Consider the following 11,902-nt stretch of genomic DNA (forward strand, 5'->3'; position numbering starts at 1 on the left):
TCTTTCTTCCTTCCTTCCTTCCTTCCTTCCTTCCTTCCTTCCTTCCTTCCTTCCTTCCTTCCTTCCTTCCTTCCTTCCTCTCTTTCTTTCTTTCCCCTTCCCTCTCTCCCTCCTCCCTCCCTCTCTTTTTTCTACCATCCTTCCACTCCTCTCCCTTTCTTCTACTCAGTTGCTCTTAATTTACCTATTCCTTCTCATCAATGCATTGCCTTTTAAAATTTAACCTACAAAATGAATGTGGACCAATTCATGCATTATCTGAAACTTCCTGGTTTTATAATCGTAGTTTGGCTATTCAACAGACATGGGAATGAGGATTTTGAGTATATAAGTCCTTAATTTATTCTCTTAGTAGAGAGACTTAATATGACAGCTACAGTCTTTTTTAAGAAAATAAAACTTCTTTAAAATTTCAGTTTCTAAGGTATTTGGTAAATATCACATGTAAGACCTGGGAATTTAGAAACATATGCATGATTTGTGAATTTTTTTTTAAATTTTCATTCACCTGTTTGGCTTTTGCTATGCGCCTGTCATTCATAATTAACATATTGGTTCTGTAAGCAATTTGGGGGTACCTGTTATATGCATGGCACCAGGCTAAGTATTAGGAGTACAGAAATAAATGAGACATAGTCCCTACCCTCAAGAATGTACAGTAACATAGGGGAGGCAAATAAGTAAACCAACACACTACAGTTCAGTGTGAGAGATCAGCACCAGAGGCGGGTACAAGATGCATTAGGAAAAAGAAAATGACAAAGTTCTGTGTGTGGCAGACTTTTGTTTTTATTTCAGGGACAACAAGGTCCGCTTTGCCAATCACATTTGAACAGTTGGGAAATGAAACATAATATCCGTCAGGCTTCTTTCAGAACTTTAAATATGTTTTATAAGTTATGAGAAAACTTACAAAGGAGAGACATTCACCTAGAAGGCATTGACTTTGGGGCTGCCACAGCTCTTTGGCTTTTAGTCTCTTCCTGCCTTTTCTGTCTGACTGCCTTATTCCTTCCTGACTTCATTTCTGGTACAGGTCCTGCTATCCTGACATCAATGGGGACAAATATTTCCCTTTATTTCAATTAAGACAAGATATAGACTTTCTCCCCAGAGGAATTAGAAGTGTCTTCAGACAGAGCCTATTGTAAAAATGATGCTTAAATTAGATGCCTAGCGCCTTCCAGGTGGTCATTACGCATCTGGATACCACCAATTATGGGGGTCTTACTATCACTAAGGAGTCCTAGTCCAACTTTTTGCAAGGGTAAGGAAGGTGAAGTTAGTGGGAGAGAGGGGGGTGGTAGGTGCCGAGAAGATCATTAAAAGTTTAACAAAGTTTCTTCCTCTGAGACTGTTTAGGGATTTTTCCTACGGGCATTTATTATATACTAGAGGCCCGGTGAATGAAATTAGTTCACTGGAGGGTGTCCCCCAGCCTGGCCTGTGCCCTCTCATAGTGTGGGAGCCCCACGATCGATTGCCCCAAAGAGGTAGGCTGGAGCCGCGGGACCCGCCTCCGCACCGCGCATGCGACGTCAAGCCCCTGCCCACCTGCGCGGTGCCTGCTGCCCACACAGCCTCCTGGTGATCGCTCATTATGGTGTGAGGGCATCATGGTGTGAGGGCATCACGACCACATAGGCTTTTATTAATAGGACTAGAGGCCCAGTGCACAAAATTCATGCACTGTGGGGAGAGGGTCCCTCAGCCCAGCCTGCGTCCTCTCTCAGTCCGGGACCCCTGGTCCTTACCACCTGCCTGCTCGATGCTCCTTACCTCTCTGCTCACTGCTCCTTAGCGTTGCCATGGAGGAGGGAGAAGCACCGGGCTGAGATCCTTACCTACACAATCTTACGCAAACTCTGTAACATTCCATTGAGGCTGGTACTATTATCATACCCATTTTAGAGATGAAGAAACGGAGGCTCAGAGAGGTTACACAGCTCTAACTGGCGGAGTCTGTGTGACTCCAAAGTCTGTATATCGTCACCACGTCCCTCTGCAACCCCTGACCCTCGGGTGGGTGGCATTGCTATGTCCAGCTTTTTTCCTCCCTCCTGCTCGGGGACACCCAGTGATGAGCAGGGCCGAGCAGAGGAGGAGAGAAGGGGCTCCGAGGGACCCAGCAGGGGATCTGGCCGTTATTTCTCTAGAGCCTGGCGATAAGGAAAAAGATTTGCGGTTTCCAGGCTGTTCTATTGTTTCTTCTTCCCACTAATGGAAACTGATAGGCCATGGGCCATCAGACCTGCCGGCCGGGGGAGGGACAGAGAGGTGGTCAGTGTGCCTCATAGTGACTGGTCAACGGTCGTTCTGGTCACTCCTGTTAGGGTCAATTTGCATATGACCCTTTTATGATATAGGAAAATTGATGTGAACAATACTTGACAAAGAAAAGGAAGGAAAGGAAAGGGACAGAAAGGAAAGGGAAAGAAAAGTAAACAGGGAGGAGAGGAGAGGAGAAGGAAGCGGGGAGAGGGGAGAGGAAGGAAGGGGAGGGGAGGGGAGGGGAGGGGAGAAATAAATGAACAGCATGGAGAAAGAAATTAGGATGGCTTTTTAAAGTTCAAAGTATCTACTAGTTTGAATTTACAGAGAAGGTAAAGGGATTGAAAGAGAATTTTTAAATAGTGTAGAAGAATTTTAGTCTAGTGAACAATATAATTCATTTTAATTTTATTAGCATTCACAAAACAGCTGTTACAGATCTGCTGCCCATTAATCAATGAATACAGAATTAAGACCAACCAAAGAGACTGGATACACTTTTAAAACTCATTTAAAAGTTCTCTGCAATTCTGACATTTTGCTAAGTCAGCTTACGTTTCTCAAACACACAAACATAAATTGTCTTGTAAACTCCAGTCACTTTTTCTCCAGAGGGGAAAAAAAAAAAAAAAGCCCAGTTTTTTCTTTCGTAATACAGGAAGCATTTCCTGGAGATTAATCATTATTTTGACTTGCAAATTTGGAAAGGTTGAGAGAAATTAGTAAAGTAGCTTGTAACATCCTACGTTGGGTTTGGGATTTTTGGAAGTGGTTCTGCTGCTCTCCGGATGACAGCGACGGTGAGTCAAGCTGCTGAGGGTGATCTAAACAAACACTGTCAGCCTATAAAGGTGGGACTCCAGAGGGAGGATCCAGAAGAGGATAGGCAAAGAGCAAGGCACTAAGACAGACCATATCTGAGTGCAGCCTGCAGCAATGAAGAATCTTCCCGTGCTACTGCTGCTGAGTCTGGCAGTTTGCTCAGCCCATCCGCTGAAGGGAGCTGCAAGGGACGAGGAGGACAGCATGGACCTAGTTCAGGTAACTAAGGGAGACCGCCTTCACGCTCATTCATGGGGCCAAGTAGGAAAACCACCTCTGCCTCCCATTCATAAAACGCGTGCAGAGTGGTTTGGATTACGGTGCATGGCCAGCTCAAGCACAGAGAGTTATATAGAGTTTTGCATGTGGGCGAGGTCTCGGTTTCACAGTTTGGGCACCTCCTGTCATGTAGGGCAAAGCGAAGGCCAGGTGTTTTCTTAAGGTCACAGACGGCATAGCAAGGAGAGTGGAGGAGATGTATCTTGCTTTGGAATTTCTTTGGGTATTTTTTTTTTAACAAGAGAAAATAACGGAATTTCATACATACAGATGTATGGGAACTCGGCATACATGAGCCAGAGACCCCACCTACAGGAGAGGCTCAGAGACAGAAATGGGATTGAGGTATATGAGGCATCCTGAGCTAGGAATGAGGTGATGCACCTTGGGGGTCCCGAAGGGTCATTGCAGGGGGAGGAGAGATGAGTAGTAAATAACAGGTGGCCCTCACATATAGGTGGGTCCAAAAGGTTACCTGTGGTAGTATTTTATGGGCAAGCCCTCTAATCCAAATTCTTCTTGGATGTTAAGGGTGGGAGGCGGAAGTTTCTCTGGAAGTTCAGGGTGGGAGGCTAAAGTTGTCTTTAGCTCAAAATAATCTGCATATCACACAGGCAAATTTTGGGGTGACTTGATCTGGATGCCCCCTCCCCCATAGGGAACCTTTAGATATTTTCATCCAATGTACAAATAACTAGATTTTTATGTTGCTAGTGTCATGTTTAGACACAGGGATTTATCCATTTCATTTTCTTAAGCCAAGTCCTTGTGAGACACACAAAATAGAAAATTGAGGGAACTGGATAAATATACCTGAAATATACAATGATGCCCAAAGAAGTAGGTTTGTTTTTTCTCCTTTAAATTGATTAGATCTATATTTAAATGTTCTATTTAATTTCAATTTGTTAATAAACTAAGCTGTAGAGATTATTTAGTTACAAAGATAAAACAAAAGTGAAGAGTCTATCATTAAAAAGTTAAACAGAATGTGACACTTATTTCATCAAACTGGAGGAATAATTCAAATAGATTAAGTGAGCAACTGCACAAATGTCCTCCAAAAGCCTAAAAAGTCCTGAGAATGACCTAAAAGCTACACATTTTATTCCAATAGCACTACCTAGAAAACTACTACAACCTTGCAAAAGATGCAACACAGTTTGCTAGAAGGAAGGACAGTAGCCCTGTTGTTAAAAAAATCCAAGAAATGCAGAAGTTCCTGGGGCTGACGGTGACAGGGAAGCTGGACTCAGACACGCTGGAGGTGATGCGCAAGCCCAGGTGCGGAGTCCCTGACATCGGAGAATTCAGGACCTTTCCCGGCATGCCCAAGTGGAGGAAGACTCACCTCACCTACAGGTAACGAATGGGTCCTGAGAGGTTTCCACATAATCCTGAGATTTTACAAGGGGCTATGTCAGGAGAAAATATTATCTTCTTCAATTGTCCTCATTCAGGATTGTGAATTACACACCGGATTTGCCAAGAGATGCTGTTGATTCTGCCATTGAGAAAGCTCTGAAAGTCTGGGAGGAGGTGACTCCACTGACATTCTCCAGGATCTATGAAGGCGAGGCTGACATAATGATCACTTTTGCAGTTGGAGGTAAAAAACAAAATCAAGCAACATTAACAACAAAAACATGAAATGCATCTATTTACTTGGAGGTATTTTATTAGAAAAGTTTCCAAAGTGATTGTAGTTACCCCTCTTTCCAGTAAAAAAATTTTTTTCTCTATTAGATCATGGAGACTTTTTCAATTTTGATGGACCTGGAATGACTTTGGCTCATGCCTATCCACCCGGGCCAGGGATTCATGGAGATGTTCACTTTGATGATGACGAACAATGGACAAAGAATACATCAGGTTAGTTTTATGTCTCTCAGAATAATTTTTTTTATATTTGGAAAATTATTAATAACTAAGAACATTCAAGAAATGGGTTGTTTTATATTTGCTGATGGGTCAAGGACCAGCAGAATATATTTTTGTTGTAATCATTATTAACAACATTTTTAGACCTCTGAAATATTGTGTTTTAGACACATTTCAGATGTCTAAAAATGTTTATTTTCTATCTAGGTGAGAACATTATAGGAAGCATCATTAAGTATTTCTTTGATTAATCTGGTTCTTGTGTGATCTTAAACCATCAGTAAAAACAATTTCTCATTATATCAAATAGCAGATATTCAAATTGCAGATTGTATCCCATTGAATCTACACTAACATGTGCCCCAGGTATTGATTATATCCAACTGGGGAAATGTCCCCCAATTACTTCTTTACTCTTCCAAACAGAAATGAGAATTAAATTCCAGAAACTGAGATTTCAGTTCAGGTTTTTCTGGTTAGAATAACATTTTACCCTCTCTAGGTTAAGAAGGGTTATTGTGGATTTATTCTGAAGGAAAGGAGCAACCCCCAAATAAAATGTTTCTCAGTTTATAACTGGACTAGCGGCTCAGTGCATGAATTCATGCACGGGTGGGGTCCAGCCGGCCAGCCCCAATCAGGGCCAATTGGGCAGGGCTGGCTGAGCGGAGGGGTTGCGGGTGGTTGGCCAGCAGGCCTCATCCCCTGGTCGAACTCCCGGTGGAGGGAAAAATTTGCATATTAACCTTTTATTATATGGGATACTTTGAGGTATAGCTTCCAAAGTTTCAAACAATTGGCTAAAATAAATACTCCTGAAATTTAATTGGGATTTATAATAAAAATGCAAACAGAATCCCTGTAGAGAGTACAAATGTGAGGATAGTTAATGCTTGATAAAAGCCTTAGTTTGATTGAATTAGCAACTTCTTCCTTCAAAGGAACATTCCTGCAAAGTCGCAAATGAGAACTTTAAAAGTAAAGTCCACTTACTTGGCATTTCAGTCCTAATTACCCAATGCCTTCCAATTATCAGCATTCTAATTTATTCTTATAACATGAAGAAAAAAAATCTGAATACAGCAAGTGTTTGTGTGGCCAAAATCTCTTATGACAAATGCTAGACATGATTGAGCATGTTATGTCTTAAATCAATTTTACAAATTCTATGACATCTATCATTATTATTTTTGGAGCCAATATGTATTAAATAATCATCATGAGGCAGGAAAATTATGCAGGCAATATTCCGACGGCAAATAATGGCAGTAAGATTGTTTAAGGATTTCAAATTGAGATAAATAAACTGTGGTTCATTTAATTTAGACTGTAACCAACAAAGGTTAATCCAGTAAGACAGTCCTTAGCTTTTCATTGACAAACGAAGAGAAATGAGTTTGTTCTATTCCAGAGTATAAGAAAAGGGACCTGGTTCTCAAACAGTTAACAGGCTCCTGAGAGAGGAATAGTTGGACATGGCTAGACACCTTGTCTCAAAGATGGATGTCACTAACAGGCCTTGGAAAAACAGCCTGCCTTTAAGTGTGTAATCAGTCAATTAACTGATTAACCAAAACTCGAGGCATAAAAAGCCCTGTGTGCTTTCTGAAAGTAAACAAATATAATACACAGCTGACATCTGTAATATACATGCATTTAAGACATAAGTAACTCTTATTTATGATTTCCTAAATAGGGACCAATTTATTCTTTGTTGCTGCTCATGAATTTGGCCATTCCCTGGGTCTCGGACACTCGACCTACCCTGAAGCTTTGATGTACTCAGTCTACAGCTTACCCACAGACCTGGCCAGGTTCCGCCTTTCTCAAGATGATGTCACTGGCATTCAGTCCCTGTATGGTGAGTGATGCTGGGGAAATGAGGCATCCTAGCTTCCCCGTGATGATTGTCAGGAAAGCTTTAAAATGCTGCAGGAAGCATTTGCAGTCAGCTCAGAGCCCTTTGGGAGTGTCTGGGAAGTATGTGCCCTGACAGAAGCATCACACCCTCCTAATGTTTGCATCCTCACGTCTGTTCTCTGTAGGACCTCCCCCCGCTTCCCCTGATGACCCTGTGAAGCCCACCAAATCCGCAAGTCCTCAGACACCGGCCAAGTGTGACCCCACTTTGTCCTTGGACGCTGTCACCACCCTGAGGGGAGAAATCCTGTTCTTTAAAGACAGGTCAGGCCAGGAAATTATATTGTGATGTGCAATGCTTGAAAATGAAAACAAACAGAAACTTAATAGAGGCTTTTACACATTATACACAAAAATGAGTCCTCTGGACTGAAATGATTTGGGTCTGGTGCTCCAAGTCCCACATTTTCCTAAAACTGTCCAGTTCATTGTTGAAGACTTACACAGCATGATTTAATTTTTGTCCTCCAATTTTTCCAAATGTTATAAGTCATGGTTGCTTTTAAGTCAGATACTTACACACATACCTGCCTATCTTTTTGAAAATGTAAAAGATGATATATAACATATACACTGCTTTACATGAGTTGCAGGAATTTAAGGCTTATAGTCAGCCAATTAACTTGCATTGTAGGATAACTTTCTCTTCACAGAAGACGGGTACTCTGTAATCCTATGGCAGGAGGTCCAGTGCTAGACACTTTGTGTCTGAAGAAAAAAGAAAAATATTTTCCCAGTGGCAATATACCTGATCTCTGGTCGATCAACTAGCCTAGAAGCTGAAGGAATGGGAGCAGATGGGTTGGGCAGGAAAATATGCTAAAGATAGAAGACTGTTTTTCAATTTTCACTTCTTTTTACATGTATTCCAGGCACTTTTGGCGCAAATCCCTAAGGACTCTTGAACCTGGATTTTATTTGATCTCTTCGTTTTGGCCATCTCTTCCTTCAGGAATGGATGCTGCATATGAAGTGACTAGCAGGGATATTGTTTTCATTTTTAAAGGTAACTATTATATAATAATTTTTTAACCTGTTGAAATAAACCCTCTCACAGGAAAACTGAATAGGCCTTTAATTTTTTCTATTGTGACAAATTCTGTCTACTTTAGTACTCCAGCTAATGATGTAATGACTGAGACTGGTATTGCTTTATTTATATATTTTGCAGAAGATAAAAATGAGCACAGTAATATAAATTGCTCAGTTGTATATTCCCTCATTCAATCTGTGCTCATTCATTCAATGAACTATTTTTTTTTAAATGTCCACGTTGAGCTGGTGATTAAATCTAAAATTCTGGCTTCCTATTTACTATAAAATCAAAGGTGCTGAAACATATTTCTAAAGCCCAAAGGTTTTAACTGTTATAAACTCCACGTGACTCTGAATTATTATTTTTTAAACAGGAAAGCAGTTCTGGGCCGTCCGAGGAAATGAGGTGCAAGCAGGTTACCCTAGAGGCATCCACATCCTGGGTTTTCCGCCAAGTGTAAAAAAAATAGATGCAGCCATTTTTGATAAACAAAAGAAGAAAACATACTTCTTTGTAGAGGACAAATACTGGAGGTAATATGCGATCAGAATGACTATGTATGGAGTCTAATCAGGGACATGTTTTTCTCTCTAAGGAAACCCCCTACCTCACACAGCTCTGCTTCCCTCTCAGTAGGAAGAATGGGGCCTTAGACAAGTGTGGGGAGGTGCTTACTCTAAAAAGCAGTGTCTGGAAACAGGCATTTCATGAGCTCTTCTGTTCTGAGTCCCCTGGACAATAGGAGGGAGCTTCCCTTTGTGCCGTTGCCCAACTGCCAGAAGTGCCCTCTTCTCTCCTGTACCTGCACCTGCCCACCCCCACCCATCCTCAAGTCCTGGCTCAAGTCCCACCACCTCTATGAAGGTTTCCCTCCTGGACTCCAAACCCAACTGGGCTTTTCTTCTTTGAAAGAAGCCCTGAGAATCCAGGCCATTGTCCCAAAGGTCTCTAGTCATTGTCTTGTTGGGTGTTTGTCTTGTCTTACCAACTTTACTATATGATTCTCAACGGTTTCCTTTAACCTCACCGACTAATTGCCTCTGCCTGTTCCAGAGGACAATGAGCAGAGGCAGTCTAGGTTCATGGATAGAACCCAAGACTCAGAGAGAGGCAGATTCCCAGTCATCTGCCCAGACTCTGAGACATCTGAGCAGACCAACCTGGTTCTACCCAATGAGCCCAATGCGTTTCCTGTGCTTTGTTTCTTGTTCTAATCCCATTTCCTAAGAGACTGGCATAGAAAACCCCGTTGTGCAGGGTCGGGAGGGCATATGTGAGCCAGGTATGATGGGGAACTTGAAATTTGCATTTAGATGATTGATTCCACTCACTCTATGTATCTGTTCATACCTTCATGTCCTTGTGATAGAAAGATGATTAAGGTTCTTTCTGCCCAGGCTTAAGAAATATAGTAATGAACAGCATTTTCTAGATCAAAATGTTGCTTCTGTTCTGGGGGAAGAGAATTTTTTTAAAAAATGTTTTTAAGAGCTAAGTTTACAGTCCCACTAAAGTCACATATTTCTGCAGTGTTAAGCATGTTTATCCTTTACTTGCAGTACTTGGAAAGTTTACTAGAATGCCACATTAACAATTCCACATAAACTTAACATGGTTTAAGAATTTTGGTAGCCTAGTCTCTATGCAATGCTGAGCTGCATTCTTTTATTTGGTGCAGATTTGATGAGAAGAAACAGGCAATGGATCCGGGCTTTCCCAGGCAAATCGTGGAAGACTTTCCAGGGGTTGGCCCAAAGGTTGATGCTGTTTTTGAAGCATTTGGTGAGTGATACTTATCTTATTGGCAATGAGGCCCTTGAAACATTTGGTAGCATCAGAGGAAAGAGAATTGAAATAATTTTTAATAGCAGGTTTTCTTTAACCAGTTATCTCCTCCCTTCCTAAGTTTACATTTATGAATTTTTAACCAATCATACAAATTTACGAATTTTTAACCAATCATATAATAAGTTGTTTTGAGTTATGAAGATATGTAACACAGATTTCTCCACTTAACTTTATACATCCAGATAAAATCAAAGTCAGTATAAAAATCCCCTCACGTGGTGTGGCCACACCTAACACTGGCTGGCTGGCTTTCTCCTCCACGCCAAGCTGGCACTACTACCTATGCCCAGGGAGGGTTTTCTCTACCTTTCTTGAGTAGTCAGTCATTGGCCACATTAGTCAGTTGTAAATACTTATATTTCCATGCACCCAAACTTTGGAAAGTTCTTCTTTCCTACTCAAGCATAGGTGAGTGGAGGCTGGTGGTCTCTACTGCAAAGTAGCCATAGCACCAGGAAGGCAGAGCCACAGCGGGGCCCCTGGCTCCTCCAAGGCCAGAATGCCCCCTCCGGCTCCATGTGGGGAAAAGGGGGGAGTGTTGAGAAGAAAGAAAATAAAAGAGAGTATAATTTCCCAGGGAGCAGAGAATTTCCTCTGATTGGAAGCAGAAAAACCTAACAACCCGGAGCCTGGCTTTGCTATCTGACAGAGCTGGGATGGAATGCTGTCTCCATCCTGTCCTTTGAGCATTTAAATCTGTCTGAACTGCAACTTGCTCCTGTAACATGCGGTTGGCTATACTTTCCTCAAAGGACCGTTGCAGAAATAAAAGGGGGCGGGGTTAGGGGAGGGGAGACACCACATGTGAAATGCTTAATACATAGTCCCTGGTGCATAGTACATTCTAAAACACTTTGCACTCCTAGTTATCTATTATTCTGAGGTTTTGTATGTTGCCAAATTTATTTATTTGAAAAAAAATCCCACTATTTCCCTTGTCTGTATTTGCAGGGTTTTTCTATTTCTTCAGTGGATCGTCACAGCTGGAGTTTGACCCAAATGCAAAGAAAGTGACACGTGTCTTGAAGAGTAACAGCTGGTTTCATTGTTAGGAGAGATGTGTAGGAAGGCACAACAGGGGCCTTTTAAAGGAAGCTGGTAATTCTTCTTCAGAGCCTTTGTGAATTAAAAAGGGTGCATTTCCTCCTGCATGCGCAGTGACTGAGGATGTCAGTGCGAACCGTGTGTCCCCCCAGCCAGCTTCACAAGTATCACCGGGCATTCAGCCAGCTGCGGAGCTTGCACTTGGGTCACGTGGAGTAACCTCTGCAGGACACGGGGGACACTCCTGTGCAACACACCAGGGATTGTATATAGATTATTCGCTCGTTATTTAATAAAGAGGATTTTTCAGTTATTTTGCTTTCTTGTTCTGTTGACTGTTGGTTTCAAGAAAAAATGTCCTCCCAGTCTCAGGTACCCTGTGGACTGAGCCGTAGGCAGCCTGGGACGCCCGGCCACTGGTGGTGGAGAAGGGGTCTCCATGGCTGTGTCCTCACAATGGGCTCATCCAGAACCGAGGACCATTTACCATTTGCCGTCCTCAGGGGGGCCTGCATGATACCACATGGATATCATGGGTTCCTGATATGCCCCAGGAGAAAGATCTAAGGCCGTTGCAACCTGGTAGGACAGGGTCTGGGGAAAATTGAGAAGCAGAATCTTATAATTATAGCAAATCACCTACTTCACACACTTCATTTTTCAGGTGGAAAAATTAAACCTGTTCTTCACCTTTTCCTTTTACCTATATATGCCCTCAGTGGTGTTCCTTCCCTGCCGTGGCAAACAAATTTGCACATGAAACTATTCTCTTGTACTCATTTATATCTGTCCTGTTAAAAA

The 11,902-nt window shown here is 42.1% G+C and overlaps 1 protein-coding gene across 2 annotated transcripts; it reads left to right on the forward strand.

Moving 5' to 3' along the window:
- Positions 1-3,136: 3,136 nt before the first annotated feature.
- LOC102770528 (stromelysin-1) lies at positions 3,137-11,414 on the forward strand. Of its 2 annotated transcripts, XM_006775236.2 has the most exons (10): positions 3,138-3,312; positions 4,490-4,734; positions 4,833-4,981; positions 5,119-5,244; positions 6,950-7,114; positions 7,299-7,437; positions 8,046-8,179; positions 8,583-8,742; positions 9,888-9,991; positions 11,009-11,414. In XM_006775236.2, the coding sequence occupies exons 1-10, from the start codon at positions 3,208-3,210 to the stop codon at positions 11,107-11,109; spliced, it is 1,428 nt and encodes a 475-aa protein (XP_006775299.1). In that variant the 5' UTR covers positions 3,138-3,207; the 3' UTR covers positions 11,110-11,414. The 2 variants fall into 2 exon arrangements, with proteins under 2 accessions (XP_015426941.1, XP_006775299.1); XM_015571455.1 differs by lacking the exon at positions 8,583-8,742 and having other exon boundaries at positions 3,137-3,312.
- The last annotated feature ends 488 nt before the right edge of the window (positions 11,415-11,902 follow it).

This window comes from Myotis davidii, unplaced genomic scaffold, assembly GCF_000327345.1.
Source record: "Myotis davidii unplaced genomic scaffold, ASM32734v1 scaffold8, whole genome shotgun sequence".
Lineage (NCBI taxonomy): Eukaryota > Metazoa > Chordata > Mammalia > Chiroptera > Vespertilionidae > Myotis > Myotis davidii.

Bases quoted from the DNA above. Each gene is read 5' to 3' on its own strand.
- LOC102770528 (XM_006775236.2), top strand. From the start codon at position 3,208: ATGAAGAATCTTCCCGTGCTACTGCTGCTGAGTCTGGCAGTTTGCTCA. The intron at 4,735-4,832 runs GTAACGAATGGG...GTCCTCATTCAG, and splicing joins AAGACTCACCTCACCTACAG to GATTGTGAATTACACACCGG. The intron at 8,180-8,582 runs GTAACTATTATA...TTTTTTAAACAG, and splicing joins TATTGTTTTCATTTTTAAAG to GAAAGCAGTTCTGGGCCGTC.